This window comes from Temnothorax curvispinosus, unplaced genomic scaffold (assembly GCF_003070985.1).
Source record: "Temnothorax curvispinosus isolate PA1 unplaced genomic scaffold, ASM307098v1 QBEX01012454.1, whole genome shotgun sequence".
NCBI lineage: Eukaryota > Metazoa > Arthropoda > Insecta > Hymenoptera > Formicidae > Temnothorax > Temnothorax curvispinosus.
This window is the reverse complement of record NW_020222234.1, coordinates 131,735-151,269: the sequence shown is the minus strand read 5'-3', so window position 1 is coordinate 151,269 and position 19,535 is coordinate 131,735. Positions and strand designations below refer to the sequence as shown.

General features: G+C 37.9%; 1 protein-coding gene across 1 annotated transcript in view; it reads right to left on the bottom strand.

The window, feature by feature from the left end:
* Positions 1-6,202: 6,202 nt before the first annotated feature.
* The window catches only part of LOC112462462, a 47,260-nt gene continuing 33,927 nt past the window's right edge, over positions 6,203-19,535 (bottom strand). Inside the window, exons 5-10 of the mRNA XM_025028262.1 lie at positions 13,491-13,729; positions 10,815-10,943; positions 10,596-10,703; positions 10,103-10,363; positions 9,638-9,899; positions 6,203-8,804 (exon numbers count right to left, since the gene is read on the bottom strand). Of these exons, the coding sequence (XP_024884030.1) occupies positions 7,747-8,804; positions 9,638-9,899; positions 10,103-10,363; positions 10,596-10,703; positions 10,815-10,943; positions 13,491-13,729 (2,057 nt within the window). The 3' untranslated portion in view covers positions 6,203-7,746. The remainder of the gene's footprint in view (positions 8,805-9,637; positions 9,900-10,102; positions 10,364-10,595; positions 10,704-10,814; positions 10,944-13,490; positions 13,730-19,535) is intronic.

Genomic DNA, 19,535 nt, shown 5'->3' with positions numbered 1-19,535 from the left:
TGTGTGTTTCTATCACTGTGATTTAAAAGTAGCATGACATAACGCGTCTTTCGCCACAATGTTGCGCTGCTCCGAGGTAAGGTAAGGTAAGGTAAGGTAAGATTTGCGCCGCACGTGGTCGCAACAACGGTCACCGAATCAGACACGTCGTGCTCTATCAGGTTTCTCGAAGGGCAGGATCGAACGCGGTGAATTGCGTTCTCGTAATGCATGCAGCGGGGATTGAATAGGGAGACGGAATAACGAAAGGGAGTGGACGTGTCACTAATAAAGGAATGAGATGCGACGGTCTCCGTAATCCTCGAGCGTTCCTCGCACAAAGATCGCGGGGGAAGGATATAATATTCGAATACGGGTGAACAATCGCTTTGTTGGCAGTGATTTATGAATCTTTATAGGGGCCACGGCGACGACGACTGTCTAGTGTCACGACGTGTTTCGTATCGTAGTCATTTCACTTCCGGGGTGTCGTGAATCAAGCGAACACGTCGCGACCGGCGCGACTATACGAGCTGGCATGCCGGATCTGTAAGATTGTAGGTGCTCCTCGCAAACTTACGATGACGTGCATTCGTAAAGTATCTATGCGTACCCATCAGCGCGTGGTATTACGCTCCCAGTATTCTAAAAAATTACCATTATAACAAAAGCTAATATATAAAAAAAGCTATTTATCCTTATCTTAATTGTACATCTTAATTTATGAAATGTCTTTCTTTAAATTGAATTATTTCTTTCTTTTGTTTTTATAAAACTATATTTTAATCGCCTGATTTATATATATGAGATAAGGCATTCATTAGATTATTACATTTTGCGCTAAAATATGCAAATTAATATGCAGAATAATATTGATAACTTTAAAATGCAAGAATTTTCATTATTAATTGGCTTTCAGATTTTTAAAGTTACATATGTAATATTAAATATTAACTAAAAATACCGATGTATTAAAAGAACTTTCAGGAATTTTCTTTCTTGTTTAACTGAAGACAATCGACCAGTCCAATAAACAGAAAGAGATGTGATTAAATAACCGGATGTATAAGCTAAACACAGAAGAAACCGGTTTGAAATCTCACTATAATCACCAAATTCGAAAGAACGCCTCGTTTGTAGACGGTGTCGTGCGAATGTACCTTTTGTCTCGTCACGTTTTGGTACCCCTTGAAATACAGGATGGATTGGGCACCGGGATAGTTTATGGGTTATCATAATGCGGCTTAAACGCTCAAACGCGTTTATTGTTAGCTGTTACGATACGGATTTATTCCGGCTACCTGTCCGCCAGGCGGCGACCGATTACTTCTACCGTCATTTCGTCACACGAGAATAGTCCCCGGAATCTCAGGCTCGACCCTTTCACATTCGCTTCGACGACTATAAAACTTCAATCGCACCGCCGCCCGTCGATCAGTATATTCGCATTACATTCGCATAGCGGCCGCGCGGCGACAAATAAAAGCAATCGTTCGCACACCGCGCTGATCGGGCAGTGCACGTGGGAGGTCGGGGCTGAGCTCAAAAGTCGATAGCCGGAAACACCACGGTCTTGTTAGCCGCTGATCTAAGCGATCTAAGTGTGGGCGCTAGATCATAGGCCAGTCAATCCTTCAAAGCAAGTAAATATGGCGAAAGAGAGTATCCGTGGTCGGCAGAGATAGGCGCGAAGGCGATAGATCTTTGTTGATACACTTTTCGCCCCGTCCGTTTCCTTCATATCGCGATGTACCATTTCTTCTCTCATTCTTCGCGCATATACGGCACATCATTGCACGTATGGCGCGCGCTCGCGCGCGAGACATTCCATTCCAGATATATCGCGATGCGGCGGATATGGTCGACGGGCGCAGGAAATTGGAACCGCGTCTGCGGCGGGAATCGGCGCCGTGCGCGCGATCTGTCGTGGGCGTCGATCGTGCCACGAGCGATCGCACGGCGATCTTCTGGATCACGCTCCGGACCGACCTGAAATAAATCAACCGTTCACGGATGAGGGTACAGGGTGGGGTACGTGGAAGCGTGCGCTCGCAGTTTCTACCATTCCCACGCCCACCGTCACCGACCACGAGACCGCATCAGAACAGCCCCTAAACCGTAACCGCGTCGCTATCGACATTACTGAAAGAAAAAGAAAAAGAAAACCGGCCATGAGTCGATTCCATCGTCTTTAACCGCGGCTTCGAGAATCGCCGGGATCACTCCGGCGGCACTAAAGTTCTTCGTTATACGGTGACCTCCGCCAATACGATGATCTTTGCGCCATCATCATCGAATTCGGAAAGCCGGCTTGTCTCGGCAACGATCGTTTCTCGCGCGCGAATCCCCGCGAAAGCGGACTCTCCGGCATTGTAATTGAAACCGCGCACCGGTATAATCTCGTAGGAAACGTCGGATTATCGGCCGCTTATGTCGAAGGGAAATGATTTATTCGACGGCAATCGCACGAGCTTGCGTAAACTCGGCAATAGCTGTAGGGAGTATCCGCGTGAGAACCCGGCGGCTCCTAACTTCTGCCATCACGAGATTAAGTCACGCGTGCATATCGTGGCGGCGTGGCGCGCGCCGTAAAACTTCCGGCTGTATATCCCGCCGGAGTATATAAATGTCTACGTCATAATGATAAGATTATCTTTATTGCCTAATAGCTGTGTCGTCGTTTTGCTTACCTTGACGCGTCGTTGATGAGGAACCGTCATCGACATGCTCGCCGGCTTACGTTCGTTTATTCGCGAGAGAAAAGCGAGTTGCAAGCTTTAAGCTCGCGCTAAGTCTGCTTTCTACGTTACACCCACACGTTCGTGAAGCGTTTCGCGACATTCTTGAGCTTGCCGAAGCAGCACGCTGATAATCGTTAAGTTGTGGAACCAATGACTGCCGGGCCGTCGTCCCACGCACGGCGACACGAATCTGGTATATACCGGGACCATCACTTCTAAATTGGCGAGTCTTCCGACGATTGCCTCATCGAACGATTTTTTATGTCGAAAAAGACTGGAACGAGATTAACGATTAATCTTCTAAATGTCATGCTATTTATTACGAATTTTAGCGATCTTGTAAACAAAATTAGTAATTTTCTATAAACTTATGCGCATATATTAATAAAAGATATTGGAGCGATATATTTAGAGTTTATAAATTATTAATGATTGATTTACTAATTTATTATTGCCATGTTTCACAGAGTAAATGTATTCTTTGTTAACAATCGTGATTTAGTAAATTTATATTGTTGTCAAAAGCAGATCGTTTTTCACGTTCTATATCTTCATTTCCGTCACGCCGCACACCTTGATAACCTTGACTTCTTGCTGCCACTAGTAAATGTTATTACTCTTAGCTAAACATTACCGCTCGATCTTTACAGTTGTGGGATTTTATTAGGTGCATTCAGTCGTTATGACACGGTATGACCGCATCCGTTACGTTTGCACGCGATACCGATCCGTATCGATGCATCTCCGGCGCCGCACCTGTATACCCGACGTTGTTATTACCTGCATCATTATCTTTATCAAAACAGTCAATCTTCATTAAAATCCTGTACAATGTTGCTCGGAGCACCGGTGAGGGCCAACCGGATCTCGAATCCAGTTCGTCGACTATTCTTCGTGCGAAGCTGCTCCTTGCGGACAAACACAATTCGACGTGTGTTCGCGTATAGTCGCGTATGGTGGCAGTTAGATCATTTAGAAGGCAATGGAGAATGGAGGCAGAAATCGTGTACGGAGAGAAGACTAAAGGAAGAATGGAGTACACGACAGCGACTCAGAGAGAAGTGGATCCATAAAGGCGAAGACTGCTCGCTATTGCTGAGTGCAAACGCATGCTGTTGCTGATAAGGCGCCGTCTCGCGCTCATCACACAAGCAACCGCGGCCTACCTGATAATCCGTAAAATGCATAATGATTTATTATTACACCGCTCGACGATGGGAGGCATGTAGATACAACATATACCTTCGCGACTCCGAAAGTAAATTAGCGCGATAATGGCCGTTGGTACTTGTTTTGTCATAGAAATAAATGAATTGTGCATACGTACACGTGGTAGTAAACACGTTATAGTCTTAAGAAAATGTAGGCTTTTTCGATATTTTATGATCTCCACATTGAATTCGGACAATTACAATGTCTGACAAGTGGTAATGTACTTATGTAAAAGAAATAATAGTAACAGTTAGATAATATTTATTGAAAACAAAAAGTTGTTGCACAGAGAAGTATTATTAACTGTGTTCAATATATAATGCATACATATAATTCTCCTTCCTAATAAAAATTTTTTAATTGAGCGAGAAAAATATTACCTGAAGATTTTATATAATATAGGTACTCAAATATTACTTCATGCTCGACCTATCGTAAATTCAATTAAGCTTAATGTCTGGAGATTAAATAGATAGTTACCTGTTGTAGATAACGCTAATTAACAGTATACCTCTATGTTTTAATAATATTAGTTTGTATTTTTATCAATTTCTATTTCTATTTCCTTTTTAATCGATTAACTCTTTCAATTGCCGGCTTCTTTGATTATATAATATATATAACTTCTAATATTATAAATTTTCTTGTTAAGAGATATATCTACAAGGTTTAAAATTAATAATTAAAAATTATTTGTAATATTATATATGATCATTTGAGAGCGATTTCAGCAAATATGTACAAAAAATTAAAAAATTGAATAACGCTCGCTATATAATAGTTTTTCCAAAGTATTTATTTCAACATAGATTATAGATAATTAGAGATAATATGAAACATTGCTTATATAACTAATTATGGGCACCGAAAAACTTAGACAAGTCGCTTATGTAATTCCGATTGTTCATGATAATAATAATCAGACGTTTTCGTTGTTACAAGAGGTAAGAAAAGAGAAAGAGAGAGAGAGAGAGACAGAAAGAGAGAGAAAGGAATATATTTATATATACAATTATTCTAAATTAAATATCTACAAAATCGCGCGAATTCTCTTTCCTTACATTATGTCGCCAAATGTAAGGAGTTAAAAACAAGTCATTGCACAAAGAAATTGCTCTAACTATTAGATTATAATTAAGGCATATTTAACAATGTTATAAATAAGTATTAATATTAGGCACGCAATATTTTTCCTATTCTTCTCTGTTCATCACAGACCGATATATGTATAAATTGGCTATTTTATAATAGTTAATATATGTATAACTATTATATAACAAACTATAATATTATATATAGTATACGTTTTGTTTTAATAACGTCACATATATGATAGTCTTATATAATAGTCTTTTGTAATGGAAGCACAATATGCGATATATGAATTTTGATCTATGCATCAATTTAATCTTTTATTGTTAGGACCAATCCATATAATTTACAAAATGAAAAAAATTAAAATATTGCTTTTGATTATAATAAAAAACCAAAGTTATAGAAATATCTATAAATATATACTAATATTTAATACTAATTTTATAACAAAAAAATATATAAGGTTCTACTAGCTATAATTACGATTGATATTTTTGGTAAATGTGCCAATTCTATAAAATTTCCATTTATACAATTAAATTATTACAAGAAAAACTGCATTATAAGTGTCGAAAATATTACTGTTCCCGTCATAAAATTAAAAAACAATGCCTATACGTATTGCGCGATAAGATAATAATATTCAATAATATATAGTTGCTTGTGCAATATATATATATAGCACTTTGCCGTTTAGGTTTATGCGCACAATGGCATTGAGCATATTTACTATAATTCAATAAAAATATTAACTTAATAATTATAATATTATGTACATAGGCTCGTCATTCGATAAAATTACGACGCTTTTGCTGTTGACGCAATTGCACTAATATATAACAACAATAAGCAATAATTGACATTAGAAACGTCTATTGGAAACATCTTGAGCCATAGCGTAACATTTGCACATTAATCATCGAAATGTACAAAAAACGTTTCGTCTTAAGCCGTTCTCCATCGAATAAGCATGATAGTAATGTCAAAATATTTTATATAACTTAAAAAAGATATTTCTATACATATTCCATTATTCCATTATACTGTCACTATTATTTGCATTTTATGTAATTAATTAGTTTAGCTTATCAATTGTTGTCAAATAAAATTAAAAATAATGAAATATTAGAGAAATATCGGAAGAAATATTAAAGACAGTGTCACGCAATCATTAAAAAAATATTTGATAAATATTTTAATAACATCAGTTAGATGATAGATGTGCAAAAATGACAAATAAAATGCCGATATATGGTGTATATACACGAATGCATACTGCCATCAGATATTCGACGTGAAGAACGAACATTTTGCACCAATAGAATCTATGGTAATTATGGAACGTGTTGGAAATAAAATGATAAAAGGAAAGACAAAAAATTTTAGCTATGTACAAAGCGTATGAATATTACATTACTAATAGATTTGATTTCTCTCGCATTACTAATCCACGATTGTCGTAACGTTACAGATATCCTATCATATTAGATATCTATAAAAAAATGGTATCACAATATCATGACGTATGCGAACGAACGAATTCGTGATGAAATTATATTATATGAATAAAAATTACAAATTAACTAGTGTAGCAACAGTGTGCATTTTAATATTAATTGATTAAGGCTTTCTTACAGTATTACATTATTGCACGACAAAAAAATCTTTCCAATATTCCCCACTTCAAATTATACTTATAACTTTCTTTCATTGCGAGTGAAAATGATCGATAATCGATTGGCAATAAGTTATTTGATTTCTTCGATGCATTTCACGAGAATCAATCGTTTTTTTTTTACTTAGGTCGAGAGAGAGAGACAGAGAGAGAGAGAGAGAGAGAGAGAGAGAGAGAGAGAAAGGCAGAAAATTTACATATATAAAATATATATTTTAAATATATTCTCCTAAAAGATTGATCGTCATATAGAATCTTTAATGTATAAATTACTATTTACAATATAGTAGTGAAACATACTATAATTATTCCCCTTCGTTGATCGCTAAAAATGTAACATAGTAAGTGCGATCAATTTATAATAAATCGTTTGGTATACTTTGTTACATCTTTTTATCTGAAGTACAAAATATTTTAAAAGACACGTAAAAAGAACAAAATTAACATAAATAATAAAACTATAGAAAATAGAAGAGCGTGCGCTATCTCTTGTATTTATCAAGAGTAATCGCGTTTTTTCTAGAAACAAATAAGATGTTATAATAATATAATTAAAGAATCCTAAAGGAAAATTCAGGGTGATGTTTGATGTTTGAGAGTGGTCGACTCGTAGCCGACGGATTCTCCGAGTTCGATCCCCATCCCATGTATATTTCAGTTTTATAAGAGATTGGAGAATTGAAGATTGTGAATAAAAGATAAATAAATATGAAATAAATGGCAACCCGCGTTTTGGGAACTCATATTTCATCAGGAGAATCGCCGTAAAGAAAAGTTCTAAATAAAAAATTCTAAGATAAAATATAATTTTCTTTATACCTCGCGCTATACTTGACAATTTGGAAGGTCTATGAAAGGAAACGAGATATATCGTTAAGGAAATTCAGACATTAGTAATCTCGTCGATAAAAAATCTAGACGAGGAATGAATAAATCTGCCACATTACAATAAGGGAAGGGATGAAGATGAATCTCAGGAAACGTCAACAGGACGTTGTATTCACTAATTAGAACAAGTAAAGTCCGCGTTATTGATTTCCTCCATCAAACGTAAACTTCGCCCCTCTTGCTACCGGCGACAGTCGTCGTGGTGGACACGCTCGTAGACGATGTTGGGGACGTCGAGCCTAAGCTGCTCGAAAGCGACGCGTTTGTGCACGAGACGCTACTGATTTTTCTCGACGGATCCTGGACACTCTGATTGGACCTGGAGAGATCATGACCGAAGCTGCTGGTCCTCGATCGAATACCTTGATTACTGGACACGCTAAAACCGTCCTGCCTGTTCGGCACGGAGATCATGCGAATTTCCCTCGGCTGCAATCCTGGAGATTGCGGCAACGACATGCTTCTGTCGTCTCGACCTGCCTGGGTCAGTGGTAGTGGCGGACCGGGCAGCGAGGCCGATCGTCTACCTCGCGCGTCTGTCACTACCGCCCTGTTAGCTTGAGTTCCGGGCACAGCGGCGGTGACCACGTAGCCTAGTTTCTCGGGTCTCATCAAGATCGGCGAGCGATCGTTGTAGCCGTCAAAAATGGGCGAGCTGCCGTTGCTACCCATCGGACTGTTGTTGTTGTCGATCAACGGCGTCGAACGATCCTCTTGGCCGGTAATACTTCCGCTTCTGCTGCTACCGCTCCCGCTACCTTCCTCCTCGCTTGTGACCTCCGTTAACGTCGCCTGGACGACGCTGTTGCCCTGATTGTTAATATGCGGCGTCGTGGTTGTCGCCGTCGTCATCAGACCCAATTGCGTCAGATGGCCCATGGTGACCGGTGTTAAGGTCACCGGTGTCATCAGACCGGCGCTGGTCAACGTCGGCGAGAGCACGGCCTGCGCCAAGGCCGCCGCTCCGGATTTCCCTGAAGCGGGCGTGCTTTCGGTTTCCTGTATCGGCGACAGCACCACCACCGACAGATCAGTTGGATAGTGACCGTTCGCTGGTATCACGCCCACCACACCCGCGCCGATGTTCGCCGCGTTGGTGGCGGACAAAGCCAACCTCTGTTCACGGTCGATCACCTCCTTCGTCACATCCGGAGTTGGTATGCGCGGCCTGTTCTTCAGGGATACCGGCACCGAGTTCAGCTTCGTCATGGTACCTACAGTTAGAAAAAGAATACAATTAGAAAAGTAATGACCGTTAGAGCGACGCTGGCTTGGTCGACTGGTTCCGGAATCGGGATCATTCCGAGGACGCGGAAAATAGGTAATGATGATGCCGATTAAACTAACGACTGTAATATTTCTCGGTTGAAGACCACGTTGAGCGAGCGTGAAAATGAATTTTAGACCATTGCTTTGGCGCCAGGAAGCACATCGAGTTACACTGACGAGAATATAATTACGCGGATATGATACTTTTGCGGTACTGTGTCTTTCTCCTTACGAGAATGAAAAAAAAAAAGGATAGAAAGAAATACAAGGACTTTAGAGAGTTTTCTCGTTGAATGCGAGAAATAACCACGGAAATTGCAGAGGTCACGCAAGATCGAACATTGCACAATCTCGCGCATACGTGGAATACAATAAAGGAAAAGCTTGCGATTCTTCGAGACTTTCTTTCAAGACAAGTTCGTGACTCAGAGGAAAAAATCTTCGATTAGCAACACCCAATCTTTGAAAACGTGAATCTTCTCCGAAAGCATATTAATGAGACAAAGAACATTCTATATAGTATTGTGAAAATAAAAATATAAAATCGATAAAAGATTTTAATACTCAATTCATCTTGAAATAATTTTGCACGAGAAACGAAGATGTTGCTGTTTTCGAAGATTTATTTTGCTTCATTCAATTTATTGTCGTTTAACGTGCTCTAAATATAAAACAAATATAATTAGTAAGGCGTTGTTATTTTTATAAGTTTTATCGGAGCAAATATGCGCAGATTAAGAGTAACATACTAGCTATCAATGTAACAGCTTCTACGCACCTTGGCGACCCATGCGCTGGCTCCGGACGCTCTTTCGCCCGACGAGACGATCGTAGAGCGACATTTTGAGATTGGGATTGTTTGTTTGCGGAAGACCGCCAGTCTCAGGGCTGCTGTATACACTATTGTGACGGTTTCGTGAGAAGAAACCACCACCGCTGCTATACGTAGTCGAGGAACTACGAACCGAACCCACTCGGGTGATCTGTCGTTGGAACCAACCATTCTTCTTCCGTTCCACCAACGGAGTGTCCACGCTCTCCTGAAGAACATGCGAGATTTAGTATCGAAAACATCACGAAATTGTGGCAGAAAACAAATTCATATGAATCGACAAAATATCGAGATCCTAATTAATTGTTTGGGTATATTTTATCGTAAATCTATAATTGTATAAAAGAGCATAAGTTAAAATTTATATAAAATTATTCCGTTGTATCGAGCTTATAAAAACAATTCACTTACGTAATCGGCATACACATCATCTTGATGAGTTTTACGATTTTGACCGTGACTGTGAATCTGTGTGCCCAGCATCACGTTTGCGTAAAGAGCGTCGCTATCTTTTACTTTGTAATGCTCCGCAGAGCCTTTCGGCTCCTCTTTTCGATATTGCTCGCTGGCGACTGTGTACGGCAAGTCCTTGGGTACAACTTCGTCCCAGTATTGATCTTTCAAGAGTTCCGGATGTTCCTCGTGCATCTCATCGACGATCATGTAACCTGCCTGTTATACGATAACGCGCGATGATATGATAAGCAAAAAATACATTAACATAGGATTGAAGAAAAGATTTGAGGTATATAGCAAAAAACATATCTCCATGCGCAAATATTTTGCTCAAATATCCATCACTTTTCTTTGTGTGAAAAAAAAAAAAAGATTTAAAAATAACAACGTTTTGTGGATCCTTTAAAACTATAATTTTTTTACAATCATCTTTCTTATTCTCACGTACCTTGATATGTCTGTCTATCAACCAATTCAGCTCGATGTCGTCGTCATCCTCGCCGAACGGATTAATCAGCACCTCGGCGACTTTTAGCCATCCGATGTAAAAACAAAACTGCAAGAATATACGTCAGTTTTATAAAAAGTCTTAAACATTATGCAGGAAAACTCCTACGCGGCATTCCGCAGTCATGCCTTTAGAGATAGTATCGTTCATCTTAATCACCTGCAGCGCTGTGAAAAACGGGAAATACATGTCCGGATCCTCATACTTTCCGGTGCCATTGGAACGTTCGACGAATTGTCTGCCGAGTAAGGCCGAGAAAAAGTAGGCGTATAGCGATAGTGTTACCACCTGAAAAATATATCGAGAGCTTCGTGACAAAGTTCTTATTATACTATCGTGATAAAAAAAAAAAAACGTGGCGCGAGTATAAATTTTTAGGAAGAAACTCGCATTCTCGCATTCGTCACGATACGAAAGATTAGCGTGTATAGTAGTATAATTTATTTCGTTTAAAGAGCGGTTGCTTTAGACGTGAAGCAAAGTCGTGGTAGCGAATTACACCGGAAGTCTCGAACTTTGTTAGACTTCGTCTTGTCGCTTCTTTTTCTGTATCGTGTAAGTACAAGCAAACAGGTTTTAATGAATGAATATCAAGGTCGTCTCGCGAGCGCCGCCTTTCTCACTGAAGGTTATCAGGAAACGGTAGTTCATGCAAAAATATAGCGTGACTTGTGCATATAAGAGACAATAGATAGTGTCTTGCATGTGGACTTTGAACATTTCGGAGCTTCGGATTGAAGAGATTTCTCTTAGATGTAACGCGCGCGAAATCATTCGCGAAGGCGTGACGTATTTCAGAATAATTACTGTTCAACTCTCTTGTCGACCTTGACCATGCAACATGTATCGTATTTATTCTTCGTGTTTCAGGCACGTTTCATTATCCGCGCTGCATCCATCGGTTAAAGTTATAAGCTGCCAAAGGAATATTCCTTTTAATTAAACTTACTGTAATATATATACTGCGGTACATAATATATGTTTATAATAACTATGTTCCCTTATAAGCACAAGTACTAATAGCTTGTATTAAAATAATATGCTATAATTACATATTCCTTCAAAGTCAGATTTTAACCGCATCAAACAAGTTATTTTAAAAAATGCATCCTTTAATGATAAAACTTTTCTTTATAATTTATATTATTTATATGCAAATACACTAAAAAAATGTAGTATATAAAGCAATAATAAATATTATTTATCATATATTATATATGGAAAATGCGGATATACTCTACGTCAGATTTGGGTTAAACATTTTCATCATGATACACACATGATATATCGTTGCGAGGTAGCGTTACAAGGATAGGCAAAAACGTTTGTAGTGTAAATGCAGGCGAATGTAATAACAGCGAGTATCCAAAACGGGTATTAATCTTCGACGGATGTATCATTACGCGGTGAATACTCTGCGGTCGTTACGCGTAATCTTCTTGCGATTTCACGGAGTATGTCGAATCGCACTATCGTCTTGAAAGAGATTTATACGTGATTTATACGTAAAAAAAATACCATACATATAATTCATCGTTGCTTTGCTGGCTTTTCCCAAATTAATAACAAGCTTGGATGTTCTTAAACATTAAACGTCAATTGTCATTTTTTAATAAATCAAATATATTTTTATTTATTTCATTACATATAGTAAAGTGTATTTAAATATATACCTATTATGTGATTAAATATGTATTTAGATTTTTACAATATATTTAATGAGCACAATTACTAATAATGATAGAACATATGAATAAAAAAAGTGTTTAGGAATTTGCGAGAGTAATGCGAAATACGTTCTATAACACAAAGATTTGAGCGGAGCTTCTCTCATCGCATCACGTTCGCCCAGATTTGCGAAATGACGCAGTCTTTAATTTCTTGAAAACAGTTTTAACAGCAGATAATTAAGGAAGCTGGTTGATGAGCAATTACAATTGCACAACGCATACATCTTCGCTAATTGCAAATACGAAATACATCTCTTTCGGGAAGAAGTTTCACTTTACTGTCTCATGTACTTAAATGCATTAAATCCTAAATAGGAAAGAAGGTTTACAAGGTGTACACAATAAAAAAAAGTTATTAATTTCTGTGCAGTTAACGTCAATGGTTTGGCGTGCACTGTTATCAATAAGTGGGTTAGAAAAATTCGAAAGAGTCATGTCAGTAAAACAATTATTGCTAAACAACTCATGTTTTGTACAATAAACAATTTTAGCGATGAAATTTCTGTATTATTAATAATTATTTATGCATTATAATTAATATTATACCGAATAAAAGATACTTAATATTATTGCTTAGAGGCAAATTGGATCAAATAACGTTGGAAATATTTATAGTCAATATTTAGCAGCAGACAGCGACAGACTTTTCTATTGATCTATTGTCTCATTGTCAGTTTGATATCACATATTGCAAGTAAAGTGTAAATAATGTATTGGATACAGTTGCCGAAGAATTACATAATAATGCGTCATACTCCTGGCGCTTTAAAGCACGATGATGACACGATCAGTAAAGAACGATGAAGACATTCACGTAACATATTCGACATCTGCCAATGACGAGCGATACTATCGACATGTAATTTTTCCACGACGCCAACGTGAGAAGGAATGAACAAAAAAACGTACAAAGTAACATTGTCTCTCTTTTCTTTTGCATGTGAAAAAAGAATGAATCAAATAAATTGTTAGAATTTCGTTATTCTTATAATTATCAGGATTTACACGTCGACGGATTTATACGTTTATGAATGGTTGCAAACTTTAAAGAAACTGACGACGCATTAGATCAGAACGCTTTTCGATTTCACGTGAGAATACTCACCTGAGTGTAGACTAGAGGAACACAGACAGTATCGTAACCAATCAATGCACCAAGCCTCTTCCGGATGTCGCTGAGCTCGACAAGAAGGACTTGCACCACTTGATCGCTTGTAATCAGGGCTTCTTTTCTCGCCCTGTTAATGATATTGGTCGCCCAAACCAACGGCATCCAATACTTAGACATGGCCGCCTTCTTGTTCATCATCTCAAAGATTTTCTTCTCCGATTCCATCATCAGACCTAAAGAAAATCGACGAGATTAAGCACGAGTTGTTTCGTTGCTTGCCCGACTTAAGCGAAAAACATTTCCGGATGTCCCAACTGTGTAATTATACAGAACTTTCCCCGCGTGAGACGCTTGAAAAATTTCCTCGACGAGATACGGGTGCTTGTACACATATTGTGAATCGCGATCGATATCACAGGGCAGTAAGTCAGCCAACCTGCGCCTCGCAATGCTCCGCGATCTTGCGTTAATTAACAAATCCATCAGCACGGTTCGTTAATCGGCAACGAATTTATCAAGCAATCAGCATCTTTCGCTGACTTTCGCGTGCGCAAGTTCTATATAGAATAGTCATATATTCGTTTGAGCAAAGTTGTAGGCTTGTGGGTGCGTACGTGAAACTGTGTAAACTACTAATGCAAAACATATCCATTGTCTGCGTAATAGTTTCCTCGAAATCAAAGTGAAATCGTTAGTCGGGCAAAAGTTCTACGCTTTGTTTCCTGATTAACGATAATATTATACACAAACAGTATTAAAGTTTTGCTAAACGTTGCCATATTTTATTCAAATACACTTTCTTAGTGTCATATATCACATCTCATTTTAGCAAATTGTATATTACTTTCATATAAATCAGTTTTATTTTATGCATTGTGATTAATTTCTATTACTCTAATTTTATATAAATTTAAGCATAAAAAAGAACGTAGTTACATATAACCGTATATTTTTTAGACATAAATTTATGTTATGAATGAACCTATAATAATGTGTGTTATAAAGCGTATTTCTACGCCAGGAAAGAAGACGCTCAATATCTCTCTTCAGTAAAAAGCATTGTTATAAGCGATTAATAAGAACTGCACAAAAAAGATCAAATATTTGTTATCTGACAGAATAACAATTGCGTATAAGCGTTCATAACTGGTGACATGAGTCTGTCGTAAACATTGGACGATGCGATAGCACGATGAAGGCGGGAGAGATTGGAAAGACGAGCATTTGGTTAACTAATAAATCACCTTAACCGATATTAGATAGGTAAGAAACCAATAACGTAAACGAATTTCATGTGCAGATTTGCGTTTGAAAGAAAATCGAAAGATCGTGATGTGCGGAAATTATCTAAACCGAGATTGTACGATATTATATGGCATGTCCAATTTCTTCCGCGCCAAATCTTAACGAGGAATCTTTTAAAAATTGCCAGGTGACATCTTCCTAGTGAAAGTCAGTGGAACAGATTATTTATATGACTGTATTATTTAAGCATTAATACATTGGATGTGCATATAGATAACTTAAAATAATCAAGATATTTGAAAATAGTAATAAAATATTCACAGTTCTTGCATTTACTACTTTTAATATTGATGAACTAATACTTTCATAATTGAATTTATTTGTCTATTTTTTAAAGATTTATTTTTTTTTGCTAAAATCCATGTAACTCAGAATTAAGAAAGCGTATCCATCACGCAATAATAAAAACTTTCTTATTGCAATGATCTAAGTCTCCTGTCATTGCACATCTCATAAATACAGTGGCTCTACGACCAAACAGATAGATTGGTCTTCTGTCCGGGAGCGAGACTATATAGTCGAGACAAAAACTATCTTAAAAGTCACGGTGACCGCAAAGAGCAACTACTGGCTCGATTGGTGCCCGATCGAGTAACGGGAACATCGTAATTTTTCTCGGAGGTATCTTTTTATTGTTAGAGCAGAAAGGGTCGCGTTCGCACGAGCGTACATCCGTAACTAAGCTGGGGCGATGGCCGAAAAAAAAATGAGGCAGCCTTGCTACGGGCAGCTATCGAAATAACTCGCGGCGTCACTCCGACAAGTCGTTGATCGAAGAAACGGTCTGCGAGATGAAAGACACTACGGTGGAAACGGGTAGATTACTAATGACGGCGCACGCACGCTCTTTTATTCAGCGGGCGTAGTTGAATCAGGTACACACCTTAATAGCAAAAACTGACATAGAGGCAACCGGGGCATTCAATTTAGCGCGCTTTACGTGATTTATACGCCTTAAACACGCGGCATTAAAATCTTTTTTATTTACGGTAGATTTTATCCTTCCATTCATCTCTTCTACGAGAGATGTGCTCTTATATGCATAGCACGTATGTATGCTCGTACATGCTTAGCATGCATGTTTCAGCATCGTTTCTTTGACATACCGTTTTAAGGATCGCACGTTATCCCGTTCTTTTTTTCTTATTGTTAGACATGTATTTGTATATAGTGTATCATTTTATGTACCGTTTTGAGGAACCACGTGTTATCCTATTTTTTTACATATACTTGATTCACGAATCTACAGAAGCAACATAATTCTAACTTCTGTAAAATAGACGTAAGTAAGTAACTCTCGTTTTCCATATAAATATAATTATAATTCATATAAACATAATATTTGGGACAATTAATGCAACAAATGCAAAATGGGAGCAATTAAATGTTCTATTGTAACCGGATTTTTTAATCAAACACATATGTCTTGTGCACTTTTAACGAATATTAGTAAACATCGCAGAATGTTTGAACTGAAATCATTTTTGAATGATCGATCACATTGATTTGCGATCAGCTCGCCCCATTCATCACGCGACCTTGATATCGATGTCACAGTGCACATGATATCGTGCACAATGAGCTTGAGAATTCGCAGGCTGCGACTGAAAGTAACGGCCGATAATTCGATCGAGTGACTCATTCGCGTGCTGCGATACATTACTGGCAGTGAAGACCAAATATGTCGAAACGAATATTATCAGTATTTAAGTATTTAACATAACATTTAAAACAAGATTAAATAATTAAAATAATTTTGCAAATTGCAACACATTGTTTGCAATAATAAAAAACAATCCTATATATATTTACACTTCCATATGTTACACTTCGGTTTACAATTTCCGAAAAATGCGTGGCGCCATGCGCCTAAAAAAATTTCGAAAGCGCCCATAAAGGTGATTTATATTCACTTTCACGGGTTTTAACAGATCGCACAAATTTATGAGATAACATCCGCTCAATTCGCGCGTTGGTGTAAAATTTACCGCTCGAAGCGGAACGCGCCGCGTGTATGATGACATAGAACCGCTACTACTGTCTCTAGGAGAAGAGACAAGAATTATTTAATGCCGTTAGTATCTGTTAATAGAAGCAAATCAGCGCGCATTAGGGAAGCGCCTGACTATATGTGGTTCTCCGACCCCGTAGTTGTTTACATTAAACTGTAGCTCGTAAATCATAATCATCGTATCGGTGAACATCGGTAGAGCGTTTATGGTATAAAACTCAATGCGCGTGTAATGAGTTTGAATCCGATCATTAAATCTGGATTAGTAGCTAGCTTTCTTCGCATCATTTACGCTTCGACCGATATAAATAGATGGATGATGTTGTAGAATTGTAGAACATAAAATTAAAGTACTCCGATGCCTCAATGCGCAAAAAAAATATTAAGATACTCTTGAATTCTAAATATAGATATAGATATTTATATAATTTTCTGAGACATGGGAAAAATAGAAATAGAGAGTAAGGGGAAAATAAGAATGGGAAAGTAATAATTCTTATTTAAATATCTAAAAATGTGTAATAGATTTAATGATGGAATAAATTAGATATAAATAATATAAATACCATATTATCTTTCTCAAACGATTCACAAAATATCTTCTTTATTTAAAAAATAGTTTCTCTCGACTTAGGAACATAGTCAACAAGGAATGCTGACGCAAAAGTTACAACATAGAACCGAGCCTTCAGAACGAGATGAAAGATTTATTTTTCGAAAGCGATTATACGGCGGTGCGGATAAAATTCCAGAAAATTGTACCCAAGCGCAGTCAAGTTTTGCAAGTCTCATCAAATAAAACGACTTTGGCGATGAAGAAGTGGTTCCCTTCATTCCTGGCAGGATGTTTACCTCTCGGGACCATTGGCTACAGACGTGGATGAGCGAGATGAAGTACGAGCACCCAGGGAGAAGGATACGCGGTAGGGGTCAACAAACGCGGGGATCCTTGCTCCGCTGGCAAGGTCGCGATAGAAATAAAAAATAAACCGAGTTCTCTCGGTTCCACTCGTTCTTCATATCCTTGCCGACGACGCTGAAAAGCAGCATCCTTCGGAGAAAACCAGTCTGCTGTCCGGTTCGTAACTCTTTAAGCATAGTCTACAACGCGGGAGCCGGATGAATGCGGATGTATCGCGTAAAAGTGTCGTGGGACGTCGACATTGGGCCATTCGAATTGATATAGTAATATCCGGCTGTTGTCCCGGGCTTTCTTTTGCAGGCTAACTAAAGGCATCAATGATAAGAAATCTGCGCTTTTCAGAATGAATCATTCCTGCTATATTATTAATACTGAATTGAAGAAGAATTGTCACGCGTGTTCTATAAAATAATATTTTAATATACATATTATTTATAATGCACTACCTAAAGAGAACAATTGTTTTAAATAATTGTGTGTCTGTAAAAAAGATATAAAAAAAAAGAATATATGGCCAAAATATACGATCAAAACAAAATTATTAATTGAGAACAAAATGTTTCCACGTCTTTTTAGTTATAATTAAATTCCATTCTATTCAGATCTTATTAGGCATTCTTAGGTATATACCAGATCTTTTCTTAGGTACATACCAAAGAATAAATTTGCTCAGATTTACAATTTTTATTATAAGAAACAATAAAATAAGGGAAAAAGGGTTTGACCGATAATGATTAAAATTTTTCCAGGAGATACAATTAGTTTCTTGAAATCTCTGGCGCGTAATAATAAACCTCTTGCACGTGAATAATAGTACTTTCTGTTACACCGACGATATACCGTGCATGCATATGTGGAAGGTGGTAGCCGAGCTCAAGTCGCAGACTTGGCGCCAGTGAAAATGCACTGATTAGGAAATATTCTCGCGTAATTAGAGGCGAGCAACTTCGGAGCCACTCGGCGCGTGCGTTGCGACGGATGCGCGCTGGATGTCAATAGACCGCGTCTGCCAAAGAGAAAATCGATCATGTCCGTGCTCCGAGTCGAGACGCGCGTGCATTATGCGTTCACGTGCGTCGTCGCGATCCCCGCAAATCGCACAACACATGACGCGGCCATTAACGGATTTCACTATCATCTGAGCGACAAAGCGCTTCCGTTGCCAAGCGCGAATCTCCTATGCTCGCAGGAGAAATTTATGGGTTTTTCCATGGCCAAGCCGATCGTAAAACTCGATCATTACTCACACTTTCTGAGATAGAATAATTTATTCATTTCTGAGACAGAGTAATTGATTCATGATGTGAATCGTTAGGCAAAAACACACAGTGGTATACATCAATGATAAACAGATGCTTGGAAAAAGGTATTTGAAAGGCTATCTCGCTTATAATTATTTTCATATGGCATGAAAGTTCACGTCGATTTTATAATTATTAAAAAAGAAGTTGCATTATAACAAAGAAGTTGGATTCAATATTTCAATGACTGATTCAATATTAGAGTAATTTTATAGAAGATTAAGCACAAATAATTTAAATAAATTTTTGCATAAATTTTGTTTTCTCGTAAAAGATTATTTAATAGTAATTATCTCTGACAGGTAACGCATGTAAATGTTCCAATCTCACTTTCAGAATAGAAAGACTCTATTTAAATCAGTTTAAATTCTATAGATCCGTGACCAAGGTGACTCGCATGCCTAATTATTCTGTACCGTGGAAAACGGAGCTTCTGTGCAAAGCACGTTAATCAAATGTGATGTACCGATGCCTATGAATTAAGAATGCGAATGAACACT